The sequence below is a fragment of the Indicator indicator genome, chromosome 35, assembly GCF_027791375.1.
Source record: "Indicator indicator isolate 239-I01 chromosome 35, UM_Iind_1.1, whole genome shotgun sequence".
NCBI lineage: Eukaryota > Metazoa > Chordata > Aves > Piciformes > Indicatoridae > Indicator > Indicator indicator.
Window position 1 is genome coordinate 6,216,638 of NC_072044.1, and position 26,218 is coordinate 6,242,855.

Below are 26,218 nucleotides of genomic sequence, written 5' to 3' on the forward strand. Positions count from 1 at the left end.
ATGTGAAGAAGGAGGTATGCAGAGGAGGATTATTCATCAAGGAGGATCTATGCACAAGAGGAATGCGTCTAAAGGAGGAATGAGAGTCCACTGGCGAGGACTGGCCATGTCCCCTTTCTAACATCCTCTTGTTTCTCTGGTTTCCACACAAATGACTCTCACGGTGGGAGGGGACCTGCCTGGCTCCTGGCTTTGGTTCCATCCCCACTGCAGCGGCCAGACCGGCTCCCCACCGGGCCCTCTCTCATCCTGCACTCGCCTCACATCTCTGCAGGCCACCCTGAACAACAGTACCAGCCCTTCCCAGCCCAGTTCCCCCACTGCCTTCCCCCCTAGTTCCCGCAGTTTCCCCAGCGCCCTCAGCCCTGCCCAGCTGTTCCCCCACCTCCCGCAGTGCCCCCGGCCCTTCCCGCCCCAGTTCTTAGTTCCCCGTTCCCTGCAGTGTCCCCAGCCATTTCCCCCTCAGTCTTCCCACCCCTCACAGTCTCTCCGGTTCCCCCAGCGCGCGGCGGCCCCAGGCCCCCAGGGGCCCCCTCAGGGCCGTTGCCATGGGGACAGCCCCCGCCCCGCCGCGGCCCCTGCCGGCTGCCGGCGCTGCGTCATCAGCCGGCGCTGCGTCATCAGCCGGCGCTGCGTCATCAGCCGGCGCCGGCGCTGCGGGAGGCGATGGCGGATCCTGGCCAGGCGGGGCAGGAGGAGCTCGGGGCCACCGCCTCTGCCGACCAGGAGCCGCTTCCCGCCGCCTCGTCCCCCTTGGGGGACGGGGCGGCTGCGGCAGAGGAGGAGGAGGAGCCGGCGGCCGCCGACGTGGCAGGCGAAGGCGAGGCGGGAGAAGCCGGCGAGGGCGGCGAGCCCAAGGCGGAGGCGCTGGACGGAGAGGTGAGGCCGGGACGGGCCCCGCAACAAGCGGGGAGCGGGGCCCGCAGGGAGGGGGGTCACTGAGCCGAGCGCTGCGCTGTCGACTAGGTGAGGAGCGTGGAGGCCGAGGCAGTGGACGGAGACGACCCCAGCCTGCAGCCGTCTGCCGCCAAGAAGGTGAAGCTGGAGCTGAAGGAGAAGAAGGAGAAGAAGCAGAAAGTGGACGAGGACGAGATCCAGAAGATGCAGTGAGTGCCGGGGAGGCCGCTGCTGGCCAGGCCACCGCATGGGTAATAATTTAATCCATTCGTGGCCCGTGGGTAGCCATGGCCGTGGCTCTGTCCCAGGTCCCGAATGGGCACCCTGGGGGGGCCTTTCCTTTCCAGATCATTTGTGTTCTGTGGGAGGCTTGGGGTGGTTGAAGGGCTTTGTGGGACTGTTGCAGCAGCCTGAAGAGCTTCAGACTTTTCTTTTTGCCGTAAGGAATTAATTCTTTCTCCTGCAGGATCCTGGTCTCCTCTTTCTCTGAGGAGCAGCTGAACCGTTACGAGATGTATCGGCGCTCAGCCTTCCCCAAGGCTGCCATCAAAAGGGTATGGCTGAGAGCACCTCCCCTGGGGCAGGCTGAGCGTAGCCTGGCTGCCTTGCATGCAGCAAGGAGGCTGTGTGGTGCTCCCCCCTCTAGCTGCCTCAGCCCCAGTGTCTGAGGCCTTTATCAGATCAGCTGAGCCCATTATGGTCTAGCTTGGTGCCTTCACATGTCTTCTGCTGTGTAAATTGAAGCTCATCTTAAATAATGGTGGTCTGGGGGCCACGAGGCAAAGGGAGATGTGACTGCTACAGGGTCTACAGCTCAGCTGCAGCTGGTCTGCACATTTCAGTAGCCCTGGGTTGGTGCTTGAAAGGCTTCAACTGCTGAGTTTAAATGTTCCACTGCTGCTGTGTGCCCTGCACTCAGCTGCCTGCCCCTCTCCTCTTGTCCAGCTGATCCAGTCCATCACTGGCACCTCAGTCTCTCAGAACGTGGTGATTGCCATGTCAGGTATCTCCAAGGTCTTCGTGGGGGAGGTGGTTGAAGAAGGTGAGTGAAAAGTGAACTGCACAGGGCAAACAGCAGCAGAGCAGGCCACAGGGCAAGGCTGGACCTTTCTCTTGCTGTCCCTGGGGCCCTCAGAACCTCCAGTGCTGGGCTCAGCTTTGGGCCTTCACTCCAAAGACAGTGAGGGGCTGGAGCACTGCTCATTAAGTGTTCCATGTTGCTAATTGCTTCCTATCCAAGGCAGGAACAAGGCTTACTATAAGTGACAGACATGGGGGGGTGGAGTGTAGTTTCCTCTGCTGTGCACAACCACCCCAAACAACTCAGCCCAGGGGTGGCTCCAGAGCAGGTGGTTTCAGGTCCTGAGTTCTTGCATCACTCAACCCAGTACAGTTCATAGGAGCTGAGTGCCTTAAGAGCAGCATAATCTGCTCTGGCATCACTGCCCCAGAGCTGCCTTTCCTCTCAAGAGAATCACCCAGGACAGTTTCACTCCTGTTTATTAACTGAGTGGGAGCTGTGACTGCCAAATGCTGCCTGTTGCCTTCTGCCCTCAGAAGCAGACTGGGCTGGGCTGTGCTCAGCTGTCCTGCTCAACCAGGCCGTGGTTTGTGTTTTCAGCCCTGGATGTGTGTGAGAAGTGGGGGGAGCTGCCCCCCCTGCAGCCGAAGCACATGCGGGAGGCTGTCCGGAGGCTGAAGGCTCGAGGGCAGATCCCCAACTCCAAATACAAGAAGATCATCTTCCACTGACGGACCAGGGGCTGGAGGTGAGGACAGCTGCTGTGACCCTCAGGGCAGAGCTGCAGCTCCTGCAGGGCTGGGGCTGTGACAGAATTGACTGGAGGGAGGCTTCCTTGTGAGGTCTGCCCTGGGAACCCAGCACTGGCCAGGAGCCACATCCCTCAGGTTAGAGGCTTGGGTTCCTCTGGCTCAGCAGAGCAGGAGGAGGAGGGCTCAAGGCCTCCAGAGCTCACCTACCAGGTGCTTCCTACAGCAAAGTGTCTGGTTCTGTACATTAAATCTGTTCTGTTCTTAGCCTTGCTGGGAGGTGCTCATTGTGCAGGGGGTACTGGGGAGCAGAGCCTGCTGCTGTGTCTCAACCAACCCCAATGTGTTCCTGAAGCTTCCCCTTGCCTGGGGCCGTGCTGTTCCCTTACCATCATTTGCAGTCCCCTACTTCCCAGAGCCAGGTTTATGGAGCTGGCTAGAGAACAGGACAAGGAGGGAAGGGGGAGAAGAAATAGAGCCCGAGCCTGGAAGGAGGTTAAGAAGTTTAATTTCTTGTCAAGGTTCATAGAACCAATAACTGCAGGAGTGGAAACAACTGCAGCAGCTTCCACTGCTGCCTCCAGCTGCACACAGAGCAGGGCTCTGTCAGCATCCTTCCAGCCAGGAGCTGCTGAGGCAGGTGCTCTCCCCACGGCAAAGCTGTGCTGGGTGCACCAAGGTGAGGTTGGCTCTCATCACAACACAGAAAGTCCTTAAGTAAAAGGTTCTAAGGAGTAAACTTTGTTAAGGGCGAGGGGGGAGATGTGTGCCCTGCAGGAAGGCCCTGGGCTTTGTTTCACAGCACTTTGTCCTGGCACTTCAGAACAAAGCCCTGGAAGGCCTTCAACCCCCAACCCAAACCAGCTGGCTGCAGCTGCTGGAGCAAGAAACTGGCTGCAAACAACCTGGCCTCAGCCCTGCTCAGTCTGCAGCCCTGGGAGGGAGCAGGCAGGAGCTGACACGGCAAAGCAGCTCCACAGCCCAGCCCACTCCTGCCTTCTGCTCACTTCCCAAGGTGGCTGAGATGAAGCTGGACACCCACCCAGACCCCTGACACCCACACACTTCCAAGCCATGCAGTGACTTATAGGTGGAGGCCACCCCTGCACCCCACCTAAGGCAAGTAGCACTCCTGGCTGCACATGGGGAAGAGGAGCAGGCACAGGAGCACCCCTGGATCTCTGCCTCAATTCTGTCCTTGGCTGCAGGCTCACCACTGCCCTGGTTCAGGGACAGAGGCAGCACCACACTGCCAGGACAGAGGAAAGTGGCTGCAGACAGGCAGTTCCTCCTTGTTCCTCCCCTGCCACCCCTTCCCTTCTCCCTCTTGCAAACTCCATTCCCCTCCCAGCTGTCTCCATGCTGAGGTCAGCAGGCTCCAGGAGGCTGTTCATGTAGCAGCCATAGGATCAAACTGGCTGCTGTAGTACTGGTAATGGTCTCTAGTCCTCCTGAGCAGCTGCAGCCTGCCCCTGCAGTGTCAGAGCTGGAAGAGGGGATTGTACTTCCTGACCTCCTGCAGCAGGCGAGCCCTGTCCAAATTGGCTTCTGCAAGGGCCATCTTCAGGGTCTGCAGCTCCCTCTGCAGCTCTGGCGTTTCCTTCAACTACAACAAGAAAAAAGTCAGAGCAGGACTTCCCCAAGGGCAGCAGCAGGGCAGAGCCAGCCACTGATCTGCTCAGAGGGATGAGCTGCAGTCTGTGCCACAGCCTCACAGAGCTCACTGGCAACAAACTGCCCCCTGCTGCCTTGCAGTAGGCAAACTGTTCCAGTGTCTCTCCACCCTCACTCTGAAGAATTTCTTCCTCAGCTCCAGTCTCCATCTGCCCTTTTCTAACAAAGAAAAGGACACCTGGAGTGGGGGGATGGAGCCAATCATCAAAACCAACAGATCTCTGAAAGGGAACAAGAAAGCCTCCCCTGGACCAGGCAGCCCTGCTCCTCAGAGTGGCTGCAGAGGAGGTGCAGGCTGCTGTGTGCTCTGCCCCCTGCTGCACACCTCCCCTGCCAAGGACTGCAGACCAAGACAGTCTGCTGTGCAGAGCAGGCAGCAGTGACTCACCTGCAGTGCTGCTGCTGAGACTCTCTCCAGAGGGCCCTTCTGCTCCTGAAGCGCTGACACAGGTTCCTCCTGCTTTGGTAAGCCTTGCCCTTGGGGAGCTGCAAAGAAGCACAGAAAACACTCAGGAGGGGGCATTAACACAACAGGGCAAAAAAAACGACTTTAACTTTTCTCCTCCCCCCCCCCCCCCCTTTTTCCTCTTTTTAAAGAGGGTCAACCAGCTCCTCTCATTCCCACTGCCAATGGAGAAGCTAAAGGAAGGGCAGGAACAGCAATCTGTCCTGTGTGAACTGAAGGAAACATCAGGCATGCATTCAAGGTGCCAGCTCAGGTATTAACCAGTTCTGCCCCAGGTACCGAATGTGCTGTGCAAACAAAGCAACAGAAGCAGCAAGAACCAGGGAGGCAAGAACAAGAGCACCTAGAGAGCCCTAGGGCCTGGGTGCTGTGCTGCAGACAGATTCACTCCATGCCTGCAGCGCAGAGAGAGGCCTGGTCACAGCCCAGCCCAGCCCCCATCACAGCTCAGTTCCAGGCAGGAGCACAGCACTCAACCTCCAGCACAGCCTGGGGGGGTAGCAGGCAGAGGACCCCAAGTTGGCTGCTGCTGCTGCTGACCTGTCAGGTAGAAGACTCCATCGTCCCTGCGCCTCACCACGATGTGATCCACTGCTAGGGTGATAGGGACAGGGCCAGGGGAGGTTGGGTACAGCTGGGGGCTGTCATCCTGCAGAACAAACAGCAGAGCTGTGCTCAGTGCCAGCTCTGGCAGAGGCTTCTCCCTGCCCCAGCCTGCACAGCAGTGGTGTTAGCAGCTGGCCCCCTCCTAACCAGCCTGCTCTCACCTCATGACTTTCATCTAGAATTCCCTACAGAAAAGATCAAATATTTCCCACCCCACAGCAGCACCTGGAGGCAGAGGTGTTCAGCTCTTCCCCTTGACTCTGCAAAACAGCTCAGTAACAAAGCTGGGGAGAGAACCTGAACATCAGACTCCCCATTTCTCCACCACCTATCACTCAACACTTCCACTGAGACTCCTTCAGCCCTTTTTCAGAAGCAAAACAAAACAGCGTCAGGCAAACAAGACCTCTGCAGAAGCTTGCAGCAACCCCACGCACCCCTTCCAAAGAAGAACCTTGCAAGTGAGCTCTGCCTAGGCTGCCATTCTGGGGGGAGTCTCTGGTTCCCCACACACCAACCTTCAACGTGATTTTGGCATCCACAACTTCTATCTCCATGGGGATCACTTCTGGAATTATTTCATCCTCCAGGAAGGGGCCCAGGTTGGTGAGGAAGGACATGAGGAGCTCTGCAGTGTAGGTGTGGAGCAGCAGTTGCAGGAAGCCATTCTGGAGGGCGAGCGGCGAGCGTAGGGCAGCAGCAGGGCCCAGCTCGAAGCGTAGGCACAGAGCTGGCTGCCTCCTGCCGGCCTCCGGGCCTGCAGGCTGCTCCGGGACTGCAGGACAGAGAGCTCATTGCAGGAGGTGTCCTGAGTGCACAAACTCAGAACAGCACTGAGAGAAGGCTGTGCTGAGGTTTGCTGCAGAGAAAACCATTTCCTGAGCAGATGCAGGAGAGTCAGGCTGAGCAGAGCAGTCTGAAGCCATCCGTCAGGCAAAACGAGGCCACAGGAACTCACACCACAGCTGGGCTGCGGCAGCCACCAGACCCATCCCTCCCTCTCACCACCTCAGCACACTTCGGAACCAGCTCTCCTGCAGATACAGAAGCTGCCCACGGCGGGCTCCGCAGGGACCATTCCCCCCCAGGCCCTCCACACCTCATCCCACATCGCCCTCTCGTGGCCACATGCGGAACTGTAACCGGAGGGGGAGGGAGCGATCCCAGCGCAGCCCCAGCTCGCCCTGCAGCCTCTGGGCTGTTGTCACTTTCGGTTTCAGTTCCGTTTGGAGTCGGGTTGGCTTGTGGCTTGCTTGTTTTGGGTTTTTAGTTGCTTTTGTGGTTTGTTGTTTTCAGTTTGAACTCGATTTTAGCCCTGGGGAAGTACCCGAGCCCAGAATCACAGAATGGCTTGGCTTGGAAAAGACCTTAAAGCTCAGCCAGTTCCAACCCCCTGCCATGGGCAGGGACACCTCCCACCAGCCCAGGCTGCTCAGAGCTCATCCAGCCTGGCCTTGAACACCTCCAGGGAGGGGGAACTCTTCTCAGGGCAGGAACAGCTTCAGGGGTTTCCCAGATCACTTCATTCACTCTTTGTTCATTTCATGTCCCCCAGCAGCCATTCCAAACAGCCCAGCAAGGATCTCTGGACCCCACAGAGCTTGGCTGGGCAGGCACCTGGGAAACCCCTAACAGCAAGAGGGGCCCTTTACAGTCATGTTCCCCCCACAAGTCACAGTCCACCCTACCCACACTGCATGCCACCACTGCAGTACAAGTTGCAATGGACTATTCCCTGATGGTGACAAAGGCCATTTGTAGAAGTGGAGCCCAGCAGACTCCAGTGGCTCACCCAGGTAGCCATGCAGGTACTGCCACATGCCAATGTTACTCAGCTGCTCTGGAGTTACATCCATCACTTGCACAGCCACAGACAAATCATCACCTTGAGCCTCAATCCCACAGCTCACCTCCCTCATCTTCAGCACCAGGGCAGACACCTGGAACAGGCAGTGACAAGTCACTCAGTAAAACAAACATTCCCATGGAATTTGCTTCCAGATGCCCTGGGAGCCATCAGAGTGAGAAGAGACAGAACTGACCAGCTGAAGGCTGGGGTCTTCGCTCTGTGAAGTGGAGCTGCTCACTTCAGGAGACACTGCCTCCTCCTCCTCACCCAGCAAGCTTGCTCTGCTGCCTGTGCCACTGGGGACCTGGGGAAGATGCCCTGAGGGGAGAGGGTTGAGGCTGGGTTCTGAAATGGAAAGAACAACAACTTGAGCTTGTTCCTTTCCTGGTTTTCAGCAGGACTGTCTCAGAATCTGCCTGAGTCTCATGGCCAGCAGCCTACAGCAGCTCCTCAGGTAAGCCTGAGCCATGGAGAGCTGAAGCCAAGCTCAGTGCTCCTCAATTCCAACCAGCCAGAGAATCAGTAAGGATGGAAAAAACTTCCAAGGTCACTGAGTCCAACCATCAACCCAGCACTGCCAATCCCACCATTAAACCATGGCCTTTAGCACCACATCTACAACATTTGAAAGCCCTCCAGGGATGGGGACTCCACCACTTCCCTGGGCAGCCTGGGCCAGGGCTTAGCCACCTTCCAATGAAATCCCTCCTAAACCTTCCCTCCATGCACCCACCCTGCTGCAGGCAGTTACACAGTCCTTGCTCTAGTGCAGCCCAAGGACTTCACCCCCACTGTGAGGTGCAGGGATTCCCCCCTGCCCTGCTCCCCATCTCAAGGGGCAGGAATCTGTCAAAGCAGGGAGGGACACTGGAGATGGAACTGCTCCTGGCCTTCAAACAGCGACATGAGTGGACTGCACACCAACACAGCTCAGAGCAGCTGCCCACGGTGGGAGCCCGCCCTGCGTGAGCCTTGGCCAGGCCCCACCTGGCACCGCTCACCGGAGTCTGTCAGCAGCACGAAGCTGTCGCTGCCGTCGCTGTCCACCGAGAGCCTGTCCTCGGCCCCGCCCCCGTCCACCCAGGGCGTGTCGAAGGAGTGCTGGGATGAGGTCCTCCTCATGAAGAAATGCATGCGGCTGCCGCTACCCCCACCCGGGGTCACTGCTCCTTCCTCTCCTTTGGGCACAGAATCCCTGCGAGAATAGAGGCCAAGGCAAACAGCTTCACCTCCAGGCCAGCTACAGCAGGGGAGGTCTAGGCTGGGCATCAGCAGGGAGCTCTGCAGGGTGAGGGTGGGGAGACACTGGAACAGGCTGCCCAGGGAGGTGGTGGAGGCCACAGGCCTGGAGACATTCAAGGTCAGACTGGATGTGGCCTTGGGCAGCCTGCTCTAGCTGGGGGTGTCCCTGCTAGGGGAGTTGGACAGGGAGGGTCCCTTCCAGAATTCTGTGATTATACTGATTCTGGGCTGGACTCTTAGCACCTGCAAGACAGACTCTGGTGCACTTAGACCACCCCCAGGAGATAAAGATCTCTTATACCAATGACATGGAAGGAAGGGGAGCAGCTGGCCTACATTTCCCCCCTGTCCCAGAAGCTTCGCTGTAGCTGGAGGCACAGGAGGATGTTCACTCACTTGGCTGGGGGCAGGGAGAGCATTTTCTGCATGGTGGAGGTCATCTTCTCCTTGCTCAGGCTCAGAGCATCTTTTGTTATAGACATGGCCTCTTTGGTGAGGTCCATGGTCGCATGTAGAGCTTCCTTTGTGGCATCCTTGGTGATGTGCAGTGCACTGGACAAGTCCACCTCTATGTTCTTCAGAGGGATGAGCTCTGCCTGCCCATTGAGAGCAACACTTCCCCTGCCTGAGGGCTGCGTGTCTGAGCTGGGGCTAGAAGGGAGGGCAGGAGGGCTCTGAGGATGGCTGCTGGTCTCTGCTAGCTTCTCTGCAGCCAGGGCTTCCACAGCTTCATGTGCTTCCTCTATCAAACCTTTCTCCTCTATACGCTTACTGCGTGGAGCTGCACCCAGAGCTCCATCACTTGCAGATCTGGGGAGCCTCTCCAGAGGGACACTGCTCACACTGGTACCACTGTTCTCTGGGATCCCTGGGGGGCTGCACGGTCCCTTCTCTGAAATGGTCTCTGACTTCAGCTCCTTCTCTTCAGCTGCCAGCCCCTCCTTGCTGTCTGAAGGGGATAGCTCCGACTCGATCAGGCTGGTTGTGTCCGAGTCAAGGGACCTGGGCTCCAGTATAGACCCTGGTACTGGGTTCATGAGCAGGGCCACTTCAGCACTGTGGAACACCACACCCACACAAGCAGACATGGGGTCTAAAGGAGAGCCAGTCACCTCCTGGATATCCTGGGCCAGCTGCTCCTGAAGCGCCTGCAGAACTTCTTTCATCCTGAGCAGCACCAGGTACTGGTAGTGGTTGAGCCGCACTTTGACGTGAACAGCTGAGGACACAAGCACATGGATGTCAGCAGAGGCTTCCAACTCTTGCTTATCTACCCCATCATCAATTTCACACTCAGATTCTCCCAAGACATCCATTGTCTCAGGGACCTTGCAGATGTTCTTCAGATCCTGGTCAGTCTTTGATCTCTGACACCCCCCATGCTCTCTGGAAAGGTTCTTGCCCTGGGAGTGATTGCTGAAGCTGGCAGAAGGCTTCATTCTCAACTCGGAGGCAGCCAGCTCCTGTCGCTTGGCTATCTGAGCTTGCCCCCATCTCCTGGGAAGGCAGGCCCAAAGTGAAAGGGGAAAAGGATCAATGAAGCTCAGGGCTCTGCCTTTGGAGCTCTCAGCCCCCTCGAAGTCCAGGGAAAGCTCAGTGAAATTCACAGACCAGAGATCTGCAGAGGCAGAGGCTCTGTGAGGAGGTTGGGGAGAGCCTGCAGGCCTCCGAGGCCTCTCCTCCACCTCATAGGCATGGTGCAGGAACAGAGTGTGGAGCAGGCTGAAGGTGTCCTGAGCCCTTGGGAACTTGCTGTAGCTGGAGTGGAAGAACTCTGAGCTGGCAAATCTCCGGAAGAGGCTCTGGAGGTCGTGGCAGCCACAGCCGGGCGCATGGCGAGTGTTGGTGGCAGCCACCTCTGCCAGGCAGACACAGAGTGCCTGCGGCCGATCCCGGTGCTCAGCCACCTTCTTCTCCACAGGGATGCTGAGCTACAAAGGGAGAAAGACATTGCAGGTATAGCAATGAGGGTGGAACTTCACACAGAGCCCCTTCCTGGCCATTTGCAGGGGAGGTCACCGGTGGAACACAGAACCACCCGAGAACTCCTGGTCTGTTCTAAAAGCCCCAGGAGCCTGACTAGGCTCAGCTTATCCCTACCTGAAAACAATTCAGGAAGAGGGATCAGCCAGGAAGGCATTTACACTGCTTTTATTTTTGGCTCTTTTACCACCCATGGCTTCAGCAGCAGCTCAACTTCCAGCATTCACTTTGATCTTTCTCTGCAAGGTCTGGCTGTGTTTTCAGGCCTTTAAACCTCCCCATGAGTGCTAACGAGGACAGTCAATGACTAACACCACGAGACACCAGTGCAGCACACAGCACCACTGGGAACAGAACAGGTGTCAAAGGCAATGCCGAAGTCCAGAAAACAACTTGTGCCTCCTTGAAGCATCAATTTCATAAACATTGCCCTGCCCATCCTGGGCTAGGGCTCAAGCACTTCTTTTACTGCCCACAGATCAAAACAGAGCTAAACACAAGAGCTGGACAGAAGAAAGCCTGAGAAGGGGACAGGTGTTGTTTTCTCCTAGATCCCAGCTACACCCTGGTCTGGTGTTCCTTCCACAGCAGGGAGGGAGAGAAGCCTGGGAAGGGAAGCAGTAGTACCTTCAGCCGGAAGCCATCCAGCCGGACATCGATGTGCTCATCATGCTTGCCCGAGTCCTCCAGGTGTCTGTAGATGGCTTTGAACTGCTCCAAGCTGCGGTACAGATCCAGACAGAAGAGGTTTATCCAGAGCACACTTGGTGTATCCAAGGTGAGCATCAGGCCATTCAACTGTACATACAGGTTTGGGCATGGAACTAGAATGAAAAGGGGTTAAGACAGATCAGTAACAGCAGAAAAAGAATCTCAGATGGTCTGCAGCTCAGGGGGACAACACCAAGGTGTGCTGGGACCCACAGCAAGTCATCTGCACAGTACCCTGCAGCACTGCTCCAGTGCTAACCAGGAAGGCAAAACCCCAAGAGCTGAGCAGACACAGCAGCTCCCTTAGTATGTTCCTGTATCAGTTCTTTTGCAAGCACAGCTTTGCCTCCACATTTTGCACCACACCACCTCTGACCCCCTCCAAAACACAAAAGAGAGGCAAAGATCAGAAAATTAAACAAAAATGAAGAGGCAGAGAATGTGTAACAGGGCAACACTCCTAAGGAACTGGGGGCTGAGAAGCTCTGAGAAAAGCTGCTAACCTTGGTGTATTACCTGGTAAGTCCTGACTGTCTGGGAAGTAATACTCTGTGAACTCAATATGGATGGCAGAGACCTGATCAGGGAGCTTGAAGAGCTTTCTACTACATGAGAGCAAGGTGGAGGGTTTCTTGCTTTGCTGCCCAGCTGTAGAAACCTGAAAACAAGAGCATGTAGCTGTGCTGAACATGGATTGGGCCAAACCAAGTGTCCCAGTAACCCTGCAGTCTCCCCTGCTCGATGCATCTCCTTTACACATCAAACACTCCGATTCCAAGCAAAAACAAAACCTTCTTCTACCTGTTACAACTGTCAGCTCCTCTCCTTTGAGGGAATTTAGTTCCTTATGTCTCCTGTCACTGCTAGGAAGAGCCAGGACAACTAGAATTAGGTCACTGAACAAACACAGCTGAAAACTACTGCAGCTGCCTGCCAGACTAATAGATGCTGCCCAGCCCATTACAGGGCCTGGTGCTGGTCATGCCCCTGCAGTGCTTGCAGGGTACAAGGGCACACAGCCTGAGCCAGGCTGGTGATGCTTTCTGAGCCAGAGAATGGAGGAAGGCTTAGTGCTCCCCTGTCACGAGCCACATCCTCATTAACTTCTCAGATGCCTGCCTAACTCCTGATGCAAATTCAGAAGTGGACACAGGAACTCTGTGGTTAACCCTGCAGCTTCCCCTGGCCATGAACATCAGCAGCAGTTCAGGAGTGGCTGAGGAGTTTCCCAGGCAGCACAGCAGCATTGGCTGTTCTGGGCAACACTCTGACTGCCCTGGCTGACAGCAGATTTATCTGCATCAGATCAGAGGAGGTTTCTTTTCCAAAACGAAAGGCCCCTGCCCAGCCACAGCCCAGATCCCCACCTGGTGAACATCCAAGTCATCCACTCGAACCAGGAGGCAGCTGGAACGGAGGCGGCTCCAGGGAGGGTGCCGGAGCCGCGTCAAGCTGCTGGGGGGGGCACAGCCTCTCTCTGAGGCACCCTTTTGAGGGCTCAGCAAAGTATCTGTGGAGATGGAAAAGCAGAACCAGCAGGGGTTTACTGTCCTCTTCTGCAGTGAGCTTCACCATCCACACCAGCAGGGAGGTGCCTACAGCCCTGGCATTAGCAGCAGAGCGGCACAGCTAGGCAAGGAAAAGTCCCGAGGGAAGAGCCCTGGGGAAGCTGAGGCTGCTCTGCAGCTCAGGAAGGCTTCACCCAGGAGAACCTGCATCAGCAGGGGGGTGCATGAGATACCTCTGCAGCTCCCTTCAAGCCATTCTGTGACTCTGCAGCCAGACTTTCAGTATTTATCCCTTTGAAACTCAGTAAATAAGCCCAGAAAGGGCCCACAGCAGCCTGCCAATGCCTGCTGCAGCATTAGTCCAGCAGGATCACCACTTCCCTTTGCCATCATGTTGATGGCTTTTAGTGTGCTGTGGATTTCTGCACCAACAAACCAGCTGCTGGATCAGATAGTGCTGGATGGGACAAAATCCTTACCAGCTCCTGCTCTGTTAGGGGGCTGCTCAGACATTGTTACCTGGCTTCCTTCTGAAGGGGGAAGGTGGAGTCCTGGCAAATGCAGGGTCTGCTTCTTCATAAAGTTTCTCAATCTTGCTATGAAAGTCACTGACCAGCTTCTTTGCCCACTGTCCCCTTGTCTCCATTGCTTCACTGTACCTCACCCAATGTTTGCAGGCATCTCCTGTGTGAAAGCAAACATCCGGGCTTTGAAAACCAGGTTCCTGGATACACAGAACCCTCTTCTGCCCCTCAAAGGTGCCCAGACCTGTGCAGCTCTCTGGTATCATGCCTGGCACCTGCAATCTGCAGCACACTAAGTGCTTGTGGAATAAGTGCAGGCTTCCACACAACAGAGCTGGCCCTGCCAGCAAGTGTCCCACATCCAAGTGTTGGGAAGAAGCCAAGGTCACTTCTCCTTGAACCCTCAATTCACTACAGATTTTTCTCTTGTAAGGGTCCCTGCAGCCCCTCTGGACCAACCAGGCAGGTGCGAGAACCAGATCCAGATCTTAAGCAACTGGAAAGTTCCAGCTTTATTCTTTACACCAGACAGTAACTTACTCCTCTCTTTGTACTCTGCTCTGCCAGCAGCCTGTCAGACATCCACTGACAGCTGAATCAGAGTAACCCTTCCTGTGAGGCCCTTTGTGCAGCCTTCCTTCCAAGTCCTGCCTGCAGCCCTACAGCATCACTGTCCTTCAGATTCTTTTCTATCCCCTGGCTCATGCTGGGAGGCTACAGGTTGCCTACCTGCTCTGTGGAAGGGATAATAGTCAAAAGCCATCCTCCTGAAGGTCAGCTGAATGGCACCTCCTAGCATCCCATGCTTCAAAGTACCTGTGGAAAACAGAACAAAGGAAACCATGAACAGCTCTGCAATTCTAGTCTGGTCCAGAGTTCACAATGTGGCTTTGATTGCCACCTTGGCCAGGATCATTCAAGAGCTTGTCCTAGGCAAAAAAAAGAAGGACAACTCAAAGTGAGAGGCAAACAGTTCCTGGTGTGAGAACTAGAGCTAGAATCTCAAATACCAGAACACAGGATCCCATCACTTCCCAGGCCCCTATCAGCTACCTCTCCCCACAAGAGCCAGCACTGAGTTTCCAACACTTCCTGGCAGGGCCAGAGAAACCAAGCCAAAGAAATTGAGCTCAGGTCTTGGGAACAGCAGCACAGAAGAAAGTGACAGACTGGATGTGTGCAGAGGGGCCAGTTCCCTTTTTAAAGGGAAGAGGTCCAAGGACAAACAGTACAGCTTGGTTCAGAGCTGTCTGTGCTGGGGAGGGAGGTACATTTGCCTCAGAAGAGCAGAAAGCACTTGTTGCTGAGCAGGGGGGAAGCAGCAGTAACCCAGACACTAATGAGCAAAGCCTTGCTTCAGAAGAACAAGTAGGCAGGGAATGGTCTGTGCAAGGGGGCAAGCAATCACAGAATGGGATGGGCTAGAAGGGACCTTCAAGCTCATCCAGCTCCAACCCCCCTGCCACAGGCAAGGATACCTCCCACCAGCCCAGGTTGCTCAAGGCCTCATCCAGCCTGGACTTGAGCCTCCCTCCAGGGAGGGGGCATCCTGGCAGCCAGGCTGCTGTGTCCTGAGCCCTGTCAGAACAAGTGTGAACCACCACACCTTCCTGCCACTGCTCAGCACCAGACTCTTCCTACAGCATATCCTCTGTCATTGCAACTAGGCCACAGACAGCCACATCCCCTGAGGGACTTGCCCAGGACTGTCCTACAAGGACGAGAATGATCTCCTAGCACCAGTTCAGACACAGCACTGATCCCTGCATCAGCTGAGCAGCAGCTGCTGGTTCCCCAGGGGCCAGTGCCCTCTCCAGGGGCCAGTGCCCTCTCCAGGGGCCAGTGCCCTTCCCGGTGCTGGGTGTGAGGTGCTGGCCGGTACCAGGGCCGCGCACGTGGCTGTCGTCACAGAGGTGCAGGTCGAGGCGGGAGATGAGCAGGTGGTAGGAGGACTCCTTCATGTCATGCTGCTCAAAGTACTGCCCAATGCTGCTGGGGCTGGCCCCCAAGGGCTGTGACCAGGACTGCTGGGTGCTGGGGGCAGGTGGTGTGACCTGCAGAGACAGGAGGCAGCTGAAGAGAGCACCAAACAGGACACGATGCTGGCCTCACGCCAGCTCCCAGCCAGGAGATGCTCTGGGAGCCAAAACCTGGCTCTGTCACTCTGCCTTCCCCTTATTCCTGGCAGACCAACATCCAGACTTGCTCACCTGTACAGACTCTGGTGCCATACTTTTCCTCTGCTGGGCAGACTTTTCCATGGCTTCACTCAGAGACTCTGCATATTTCATCATTGCTTTCAGCTGAGAGTCTGTCAGCACCCAGAGCAGGTCATCAAGGAGAAACATTAGCTTAGAGGCCACCACATTGCAGTCTTTGGTCTGAAACAGCAAGGAGCCAGGGGCTTCAAGAACTGCAGTCAAATCCATGCCTTCTTCAGAACACACAGAGGCTGAAGCAGAAACAGCAGCTGCTGCTCTGACACTCCTCTGAGAAGCTAACTTAGGGGCTGGACATCCACAGAACCTCCTCTGAGAAGGAAAGCAGCCAGAGCCACTTCCTTGGTAGGAGGCAAATTGCTCACTGGTTAAAAATAAAAGGATGGTTTAAACTTTTTTTTTTACCACATTTCCCCTGACAGCTAAAAATAAGGCTCCCAGGCCTCCATTTGCCTGTAAAGAGGTGACAGCTTGGGACATTCGCATGGATTTAAAGACTTGCTCCACACGATACCCTCTCCTGGGAAATAAACTGCTCTGACATTTGGTAGGAACAGAGCTGCCTCCAACAGGCACCACAGTGAGAGAGAGCAGCTTGGGCTCAACACCTGTGCAGGAAATGAACGGCTGCTGAGGAACACAGGAGGAGATCTGCAGCAGTGCACCAGGCAGTGAGTCTGTCTCCTACAAAGTGAGGAGGAAACTCTCACCCTCCTCTTGAGAGAGATCTGGATCCTCCCCTGGTTGGTGATGAGTCTCAGGGGAGTAGTAACAGGATCCTGGTCACCATTGTCAGTGGCATCTGCTTCTATCCGCAGTGTCTGCCAGGTCAGCTCCTTGAACGTCAGAACCTAGCAGAGAGGCACAGCAAAGTGGAGAGCCCTCAGAAACTTCTCATCAGGGGTGCAGTGGAGCAAGGCTCCAGAACACTATTCAGGGAACTTCTGTAAACTTCAGTGCAAAGCCAAAATCATGTCTCAGGTTACATCTCACAGACAAGCCACAATGGCACTAGGGACAAGACCAGGAGGGAATGGTTTGAAGCTGAGGGAGAGGAGGTTTAGACTGGCTCTGAGGAAGAAGTTCTTCAGTACCAGGGTGGTGAGACTCTGGAACAGATTGGAGTAGATGATCTCTGAGGTCCCTTCCAACCCTAACCATTCTATTAAAGCTTCTCCAGCTGCATTCTCTCAGGCGAGAGGAGCTCAGAGAAAGCTCTGAGCACAAGTCAGCTCCCATAACTCTGTTCCAGCAAACAGCAGCAAGTTCACTGCTCCCTACCACCACTGTGAGAGCTCAGAAAGCAGCTGAACTGCTTCAGAGGGCCAGGGCAGCACACGGGCTGCTCTCCTGTGTGCACTAGGAGGGGAAAACACCCAAGGCAGGTCCTTACCTCTCCTCTCTGGGGGTCAGTAATGCGGGTGAGCCGCAGGTCACTCTGCTGCCAGTTGGGGTTGACACTGTAGCCTTGGAGCTGCCAGAGCTCAAAGGAAGCATGAAAGGCCTTGGAGTGAATCTTGATGGTGATGGAATTGATGACAATAAACATCCCCTCCACAACCTTTTCAGCAAAGCCATATTCACTGCAAAGAGAAGAGCCCTCCACATCAGCTCCTGCCACAACAGGAGGCCCAGCAGACAGAGGCCACAGACAGAGGGACTCTGAGCAGTGCGAGAGACCTCAGCCCCAAGTGCAGAGGGGTAGTGGTTAATCACTGAGAGCAGGCAGCCCCCAGCAGAGTGTCAGGAAGGAACCACATGGCTGTGGGGCTGACCTCTGGCCTGCTGCAAGAGCAATGGGAGACTGTCCATTGGGTGGCCGCGGCTCCTCGCACGTTCGCATCTCCACCTCCACCCTGTCCAGGTACTGCAGAGACAGGACACAGCAGCACTGACCCCACCAGCAGACCCCAGCTCAGCCCCAAGGCCCTGGGGCAGGGATAACCAAGCTCTGAATCTCATGTATTAGAGCTGTCACAGCAGCAGAGCCAAACCCCCAGCAGTGGGAGTCAGACAAAGCCAAGCACAAGGCTGCCCTGGACTTCCCTGGGAGCCCAGCCCAGCCCCATGCTGCAGCGAGATGTGGCTCTTGTGGGAGCTCACTCACCACCAAACTTTCCCCTCACAACTTTCCCCTTTCCCATGTGCTAAGGCCTCAGAGGATTTAGGTCAGTGCAACTCTGAACACACACTTCACAGCTTCCTTTGCAGAATTCCTCTCAATTAAGAGAGACTACAGCCAGTGAGGAAGACAGAGATGAAGGAGAGAGAGCATTACCAGGCAGATTGGATGTGTTTTCAGCTTTGTCCACTGGATCTGAAACAATAAAGCTGAGGTTACAAAGAGTTATCTCCACACTGTAGTTTGAGAAGCTGCAGAAAACCATTTGAGGGCAAAGTCTGAGCCCCAGCCCTCTGAGAAATGCCCACAGGGACAACCCAGCAGTCTCCTGGTGGCCAGCTGCAGCAGGCTCCCTCAGGCAAGTGCAGATATTCCAGCCACCAGTTCCAAGCCCTCTTTTGGATCTCAGGTGTCACCACCAGTAACAGACACCCTGCAGGTCAAGTTCCAGTTTGCCACATCCCTTTGTGGAGAACCTTCCCGTCCTCAAGGAATTTGCACTGAGCTGCTGCTGTTCCTGGCAATCAGGTGACTCCTCTGAAGCCTGTGCACAACCCCCAAAGATCCATTTTTGTATCCTCCCAGCAAGGCTTACTCTGCAGTTCTGGTAGCAGGGAGAGCACATGTTTGTTACTAAATTAAGCAGCTCGAGTCTAAAACCAGAGCATGGAGCAAACTTCCACTGGCACTTGGAAGGGCAGAACTGTGTTTGCCTCCTGGACATACTAAACACTTCTGCAGTCATGCAGTGCCATTGTGGGCAGCACCAAGCAAGATTAAGCAATCTGGCATTTCATACCAACTAAACAAAAACAAAAAAACATTTTTTTGCTCTAAAAAGCACAAAGAGGAAGAATTTGTCAGAGCTGAGTGTGTGGAAGTGCAAGGGCAGGCACAATGTCAGCAATGTTGTGTGGAAAGGGAGGATAAAGGCTGGGTGCAGAGAGCAGCTTCCATGTGTGCTACTCTCCTCCCCCTGCTGTGCTCTCAGCACTCAGACCACTCTAGCCTTGCTTTACAGCAGCTCACAGCAGAAGCAGGCCTGCAGGGAACTGCTCTCCACCTCTCTCTACTTCCTGACCCTCTTTCAGGGCTGTAAGTCTTCTGCAGCATTATCAAAAACTGAGTGAGGGATGAGGGAAGCCTCCAAAACTGCTCCAGTGTGACAGCAGCAGGGACTGGGGAGTGAGCAGAGAGCTCTGTAAAGCCTCAGGTGGCAGGGAGGTGATGAGCAGGGAATGACTGCTCTGTTCCATCCAGGAGGCTACCATCTAGAACCAGCACCCAGACTGGACACCAGCAGAAGCTGATGTGGATAAGCTGTGACATTCCCTGCCACAGCACACTCTGGATCTCCCTGGGTCCAGAAACAACCTGGGCAAGCCCCTGGGAACCCATCAGTGGCTGCTAAATGCAAAGACCTCACTGCTGGCTTCACAAGTCACCTGAAGGTGAGGATGCACCACAACAGGCTGCCCTTGGGCTCCTCTCAGCATCCTGACCACCTGCTGCTGGCCACCCTCAGGGGCAGAGTGCTTGACACTTGGTGCAACCTGCAGTGGCCACCTCAGTGAGTTCCACCAGCAAATCTCACACCCAGAGCAGTGGCTTGGAGATGCGTGGAGGGAACCACACCAAGCTGCCAGCAGAAGCCTCCTCTGCTCACCCTGATGGATGCCTTGTTGCAGAAGACTCGAGTGATGGCCAGCCAGGTGGGCAGCTCCAGCACATTCTGCAGCACCTCTTCATCCAGCTCCAGGTTGGTCAGCTGCCCCTGCCCCTTCAGCGTGCTCAGGTTGATTTTGTCTGGGGAGAGATTCTTGGTGAACCTACAAGAGAAGAGAGGGACTTGGAAAACACCAAACTCCAGAACTGTTTGGGCCTCCAGGATCATCCAGTCTAAGCATCAGCTCAGCACAACCACAGCTACCAAACCATGTCCCAGGAGAGGTGCTGAGACCAGAGGAACCTTGAAGAGAGTAACTAAGTATAAAAATCCGCTCGGTGCTTTGGCAAAGTCCTTCCAATGGCAGAAAATCAGCCTGGGCCTGAAGGCCTTTTGGGATCTCCTGCCATACAACGTCCCCAGGCCTGAGGCCAGGGCTTGTTCCACACCTTCACCCATGCTCCTGCTAATGCTGCACAGTGGTGCAGAGCAGGAAGAAAGCCCCAGGTCAGCAGAATCAGGCTCAGCTGGTCACACGCTGCCCATCTCTCTCCTTTGCCAGCAGCAGCAGCTCTTACTCTGTGAAAGGCACAAAGGGCAGCTCGAACAGAGCCACTGGCAGAGAGGGGAGGAGGAACCAGAGCAAAGCTGCCAGGGGTGGCAGCAGCTGTGGCTGCCACAGAAGCCGGAGGGAGAACAGAACACAGGCTGAGGCAGCAGGCAGCTGCTGCTCAGGCAGCCCTGAGCTCCCTGGGGCCAAAGAGCCTTTGCAGAGCCTTACTAGGAACAGGTCTGGTGGATGGTGAGGAGTCAATGATGTCAGCCCTGTGCTACTGATGCAGCAGCTCCTGGCAGATGAGGGTGGCACCAACAGCCGGGCATTTGCCTGCTACTGCTTTTTACCTTGATTCCTGCAACTCCACAGCCTGAGCCAGATGCTGGCTGTGCCGTTCTGTCACCTTCCTCCCCACGTACCCCCTGACAGCTGATTACAGACTGGCTTTATGGCACCCTTGCCAGCACCCCAGACTGACACATCCACTTTAAACCTGTCACTCCCTTGAACCAGAGGCCCTCCTGTTTAAACACACCCAGGAAGGCAGCCAAGTCCAACAGGGCACAAACCAAACATCCCAAAGTGTGCTGCAGCAGCTGCTTCTCTGGTGGGGAGATGCAGAGCTGGGTGTCTGTCAGGCTCAGCCCCTGCTGCTCATCAGCCCAGACACCCCTAGGATGTCAGCACTGCCTTCCACTACAGGACCAGCTCTGCTAGCTGTTGTCCACCTGGGACTGGACACTAAGAATAAACCAAACAAAACCTGAACAGGTAGGTAAGAGAAAAGCCCTTGGCACAGCGCAGGCTGCTGTGAATAGAGAGGCTGAGGCACAGAGCAGCTTTCTCACCCTTTCCAAGCAAGGATCAAAACTCTGCTCTCTCAAATCCTCATCCCAGGCTAAGCATGTTGAGACGGGGAAGCTGCTTTCAGCTGCTAATGCAGAAGAAACATATAGGGGCATAGGGAAAGCAGGGTCATCACCTGTGCATCCAGAGGCCACAAACCACTGTTGGCAAGAGGCTGTCTGGCCAGGTTTGACTGCTGGTGCAGGGCCAGGCTAGCACAGACAATAAACGTGTGCTCATGGCTGCCAGGCCACACTGCCTCCAAGGGAGCAGACAGACAGACAATGTCAGGAGATGCTGGAGCTCACAGCCACCCCTCTCCTTACCTCGCAGTCACGTGCTCCCGGAGCCCTTTCATCAGCAGCTTCCCAGCTCAGAGGAGATCTTGTGCCTCAGCTTCTCCTCCTGCAGCAATCACTGCCTATTGTCTGCCAGCACAATGAGCAGTCAGGCACAGCTATTGCTATTAATATCTTTGTTACTATGGTAATTAGATGCAAGAGCTAATTAGCAGCACAGCAGTGACCTTGAGTTACTTAATAGCCAACATCATCTGTTGGCAGAGGGTCAGCTGCAGATGGAAGAGTACTTGAGCCAAGTGGGCAGGAAGGGGGCAACTCCTCACCCACAGCCGGAAAGGAAGAGGGAATAGCAACAGCCCCAGGAAACTGCTGCAGGAGACAAGGCTCTTGGCTCCAGAGGGTGTAAGAACAAGGGAAGAGGTGAAGATTTTCTGCTTGGAACACAAATGTGTAATCTATAGACATCAGACATGAATCCCAAAACCCAGATCACAAAACTTTACTCTGGCTACTGCAGATTTGCTGCTTATCCAAAATCCTCCCCAGAACCCTGGCTGCTTTTGGACAGGATGATGAGATTTTCATCTTCCTAAACTGTGACCCAAAAGTTTCCCTGATAGGGCACTTCCCCTCATACCAAATCTTATCTCAGGAGCCAAAGAGCAATGTTTACTTGGAGAAAAGGCTCATGACTGCTGCAAGAAAAGGTCAGGGACTGTCACATACAGCAACACTTTCAAGGAAGACAGCAGCAGAAGCTGAACTGCAGGACACATGGCCAAGAACAAGCTGAAAATAATTTTGGAGGAAATAAAACTGAGCAAGTGACCAAAGCCTGGGAAAAAGGGGAAAAAATTGCTGCCTCGAAGACCCAGAAGCAGTCAAAGGCCTTTCAGAAAGAAAGGCTTATGGTGTGACTGTGAACGCTCTGTGTGCTGAGCACATACACTGCTCCAGACTGAGGCATTCCGAGCTGCAGACAAGGAAGAGAAACTCACTGAGCCAGCAGCAAAGGAGCCCAGCTCCCAAAGGAACTGTTAGACTATTTTCAGCTCATGTGCTGGAAGCTCAGCAGAGTTTAAATGCCAGCTGCCCCATGCTCTGAAATCTGGAATGCAAACCCCCTCAGCTGCCAGGGAATTTCCCACAACTAAGCCTCAAGCAAATGATATCATACAAAAGAAAACCTGAAAGATACATATGAAGAAACACTCAAGTGAGAAGGCTCAGCTTCCAGAAATGAGCTGCCCTGCAACCCCACCTGTTTGTGTTTGCAGCCTGCAGAAACAGCAGGTTGTGACATCACAGCCTCAGCTGAGCAGCTGCAGAGGAGCCAAGGGCTCCAGGAGTCCAGCAGAAGTAAGAGGGTGGAAGAAGAGCTCCTTTCCATCCTTTTGTGGTCCCCTTGGTGTGAAGAGACTCCACAGGGCCAGCAGAAGGCTCTGCAAAACCCAGCAGCTGAGGTGAAGAGACACCCAGCCTCCTCCTGAGCTGCTCAAGGGCAGTTCCTCTCTGCTGCAAGGACAGCCTTGTTAGCACTCCGGGAGCAGCAGACCACCCTCTCCAGCAGTGAGGGGCAGGAACACCTCACACCCAGCAAAACACACTCCAGAAACTGACACTTGGTGGTTGTGGTGAAGTGCAGCACAGCAGCCCTGGGTTTGGAGATCACCAATAGGAGAATGCCAGATCCTGTCAGGTGTGCACCCCCTGCCCTGCCCTGCACAAAGTGGGTCCCTAACAGCCTGGTCTCAGTATTTCCATCAGAACAGGGGCTGAGTGGCCATCCCTGGGGGTATTTAAAAGCCATCTAGATGTGGTGCTCAGGGAGATGGTGCAGTAGTGGCAGAGTTAGATAATGGTTGGACCTGATGACCTTAATAGTCTTTTCCTGGGCAAGCTGCTGTGGGTGCCCTGCTTTAGCAAGGGGTTGGACTGGATGACCTCCTGCTGAGATTCTATGAAATCCAGGAAGAGGTAAAGGCAGACCACTGGATTTATTCTGAAGCAAGGTGAGGCCCTTCCACAAATAATTCCAGGCTGGGAAACCCAACCAAGCACTGCTCTTGTTGTGCAGCTCAGAGAGCTCAAAGCAGCTTCAGGCTGAAGCCCAGAGCAAGCAGCTGATGCTTCCGACAGGGAGGAAGAGGCCTTTGTCCCAGCCAGCTCTGATGGGAGGCTGTAAACATCCTCTGCAGGATCTGCTGCTGCAGCAGAGTGCCAGTGCAGAAGCAGCAAAGCTGAACCCACCCAATCTGTTTTCTTTCCCAGCTAAATATAGGACAAAGGAGTGAAATGCACAGATGGTGAAAGTGCTGCAAGTCTTCAGGCTGTTCTGCTTGAGGAATTGAAGCTGCTCAAGCTCCCCACAGGCAGAGTCCTCTGAAATACCTTCAGAGCTCAGCTCTGCCAGTGGTGGCAAAGCTCAGCTGAACAGATCAGCACAAGTAACCACTCTCAGCCCTTTGGACCTCTGACTTGCTTCATCTGAACAGCTGGGGGGAACACCCCCTCACATAGCCCTGATCTCTGTCTCTCCTGGCCTTTCCTTACAAATTACCAACAGAAAAGGAACAAACCCACCCCCTCCTTGCAGAAATGGCTTCAAATGAAGACACAACAAAGGAACAAGGAATTATTTCATATGCAGACGGAAAGCAGGAAAGAAAAACAGATTAATGATTCAGCAGCAAAATTCTCGCAGGCAAATGAGCACAGTTGAAAGCAAGCCCCACGGGGAGTGTGAAGGTGAGGCACTTAGAGGAAAGGAAACCAGAATGAAAAACCATCTCTGAGCAACACTGTGTCCAGAATGCATCTCTGCAAACCATCCACAGCAGTTGTGTGAGAGAGGCCGGATCAGACCAACCACCTGAAATGATCAAGTCCAGCTGGTAGGAAGACAGCAACTGCTGTCCCTGACTCCCTCTTCTCCCTGGAACTTTGGGCAGGAACATGCTGCAACACTGCGAGATAAGAGAGCTCAACAAGCAACAGTAACTAAAAGCATCAGCAAGAAAAGTTACTCTAAGAGGGAGAATTATCCACAGTCTACATCCACAGCTACTGGGAGGTGTCCCTGCCCATGGCAGGGGGTTGGGACAAGATAAGCTTTAAGGTCCCTTCCAACCCAAACCCACCTGGGATTCAAGAATCAAGAAGGTTGGAAGAGTCCTCAAGGATCATCGAGTCCAACCTGTCACCCTACACCTCATGCCTATCTAAACCATGGCACCAAGTGCCACGTCCAATCCCCTCTTGAACACCTCCAGGGATGGTGACTCCACCACCTCCCTGGGCAGCACATTCCAATGGCCAACCACTCTCTCTGTGAAGAACTTTCTCCTCACCTCCAGCCTAAACCTCCCCTGGCGCAGCTTGAGACTGTGTCCTCTTGTTCTGGTGCTGGTTGCCTGGGAGAAGAGACCAAACCCCTCCTGGCTACAACCTCCCTTCAGGTAGTTGTAGACAGCAATGAGGTCTCCCCTGAGCCTTCTCTTCTCCAGGCTAAACAGTCCCAGCTCCCTCAGCCTCTCCTCATAGGGCTTGTGCTCAAGGCCTCTCACCAGCCTCATTGCCCTTCTCTGGACATGCTCCAGCAATTCAACATCTTTCCTAAACTGAGGGGCCCAGAACTGGACACAGTACTCAAGGTGTGGCCTAACCAGTGCTGTGTACAGGGGTACAATGACCTCCCTGCTCCTGCTGGCCAAACTATGCCTGATGCAGGCCAGGATGCCATTGGCTATCTTGGCCACCTGGGCACACAAAATCTTTCCTCCTAGGAGTGGTGGTACCCAGGAAGAGGAGCCAGCTCCACTCCAGCCTCCACCAAGAGCTGCTCTCTGTCACAAACACTTCAGTGCCTCCTGACAAGAAGGCTGAATCAGTGAGGAGCACGACGAGCTGGGCTGAAGCGGAATGGGACAGAAAGGCAGATCTGTGGTGTCAGACACTCACCTCAGTGAGTGCACCAAGCAGACCGAGCAGCAGGCTCTGGTACACTCTTTGCTTGGTGGAGTGCCCAGAAAGCTGAGTGGGGAGCCCTGCCACAGATACTTTATCGAGGAGGCTGCCTGAAGTCTGTAGGCATTCTTCTGAGGTTCCAGAATCTCTCAGCATTCACCACCAGGCTCAGGGAGGTTTCGCAGGTCTAAACCCCTTCCTGACCCCACACAGCTCCCTTCAAGCCCCTTGCCCTGTACCTGTACTTCAGCACCAGTAAGTATGGAAGGGTCTTGGTCATCCACAGCTCATAAAGCACCGTGCAGTGCTGTGCCCTCACCACCATCCTCAGTGTGCCACTGCTCAGTGCACATCACTCTGATCTTCCAGCGGTGCAGAGGGAAGCTATGCCCCTGGCCAGGAGATGCCACAAGAATTGCTAGTTCCAGGGTATCTTTTCTCTCAAGGCTGGGAAACCGAGGCACCACGACTGGCCCCAAGGTCAACCCCTAGGCAGTGGCAGAGCCACAGCTGAAGCTCTTTTCTGCCTCGCAGCCTCACACACAAAGCACCTGATGATGTCCTCAGCACATTTCGGTGCCCTTAAGGAGCTTCATTGACAACAACAAAACATAACCAGAACTACAACCAAGTTCCTGCGCTGGGTGTATCAGGTGTCAGCGCACTCCTCGCTCCTCCTCAGACCCTTCAGCCGTTTGTTTGTATTCTTCGGGGACACGCAGGCCCCCGGGGACCGGCCCCTCCCCGGCGCTGCCGGCACCCAGGCAGGACCGGCAGCAGCGCCAGGAGCCAGGCCGGGCTGGAGGCCTCCCCCGCTGCTCCGGCACACCGCGGGCACCGACCCGGGGCTCTAAGGGGCAGAGAGGCCGGCAGGGCCTGTTCGCGGCGGGCTGGGCTGGGCCCGTTCCCCACGGCCAGCACAAGCCGGAGGCTGTCAGACACCGCCAGGCCTCACGACCCCTCCGGGCACTGCAGCTCGAGGCCCTCTCTCCCTCCGAGCTCCCGCAGCCCCCTCGACTCTCAGACCTCCACCCCGGACCTGGCGGTTCCACAGCCACACATCCGGCAGCTTCTCGGTCCGCTCGGGCTGTCGGACCTCCCGCCGGGGCCCGACAGCTTCATAACCGCGGGATCCCAGACCCCCCTCGGCCCCAACGGGGCCGCCAGCTGCGCTCTGCCTCCCCAGGTCCCACGGCGGCCACAGGATCCTCGGCCCTGCCTTAGAAGGAAAGAAGGGGAGAAGGAGTACCGGGCGCCGTTGCCTTACCGGGAGAGGTGCTTCAGGATTTGCTTCTTGATGATGCCAGCCAT

At 55.2% G+C, this 26,218-nt stretch overlaps 2 protein-coding genes across 3 annotated transcripts; one reads left to right on the plus strand and one right to left on the minus strand.

Annotated features, from left to right (window-relative positions):
- The first annotated feature begins 666 nt into the window (after positions 1-666).
- Positions 667-2,917, plus strand: TAF11 (TATA-box binding protein associated factor 11). Its single transcript, XM_054395869.1, has 5 exons — positions 667-879; positions 967-1,106; positions 1,364-1,451; positions 1,843-1,939; positions 2,519-2,917. The coding sequence occupies exons 1-5, from the start codon at positions 667-669 to the stop codon at positions 2,647-2,649; spliced, it is 669 nt and encodes a 222-aa protein (XP_054251844.1). The 3' UTR covers positions 2,650-2,917.
- Positions 2,918-3,705: 788 nt separating this feature from the next.
- BLTP3A (bridge-like lipid transfer protein family member 3A) lies at positions 3,706-26,218 on the minus strand. 2 transcript variants are annotated; one of them, XM_054395998.1, is made up of 21 exons: positions 26,175-26,218; positions 19,238-19,400; positions 17,728-17,766; positions 17,225-17,316; positions 16,843-17,032; positions 16,160-16,300; positions 15,441-15,611; positions 15,113-15,284; positions 13,960-14,046; positions 13,226-13,390; positions 12,566-12,708; positions 11,715-11,856; positions 11,115-11,311; positions 8,901-10,435; positions 8,264-8,457; positions 7,456-7,607; positions 7,206-7,353; positions 5,932-6,203; positions 5,348-5,456; positions 4,730-4,827; positions 3,706-4,273 (listed from the first exon to the last, which is right to left on the minus strand). In XM_054395998.1, the coding sequence occupies exons 1-21, from the start codon at positions 26,216-26,218 to the stop codon at positions 4,148-4,150; spliced, it is 4,380 nt and encodes a 1,459-aa protein (XP_054251973.1). In that variant the 3' UTR covers positions 3,706-4,147. The 2 variants fall into 2 exon arrangements, with proteins under 2 accessions (XP_054251973.1, XP_054251974.1); XM_054395999.1 differs by having other exon boundaries at positions 5,932-6,193; positions 7,202-7,353.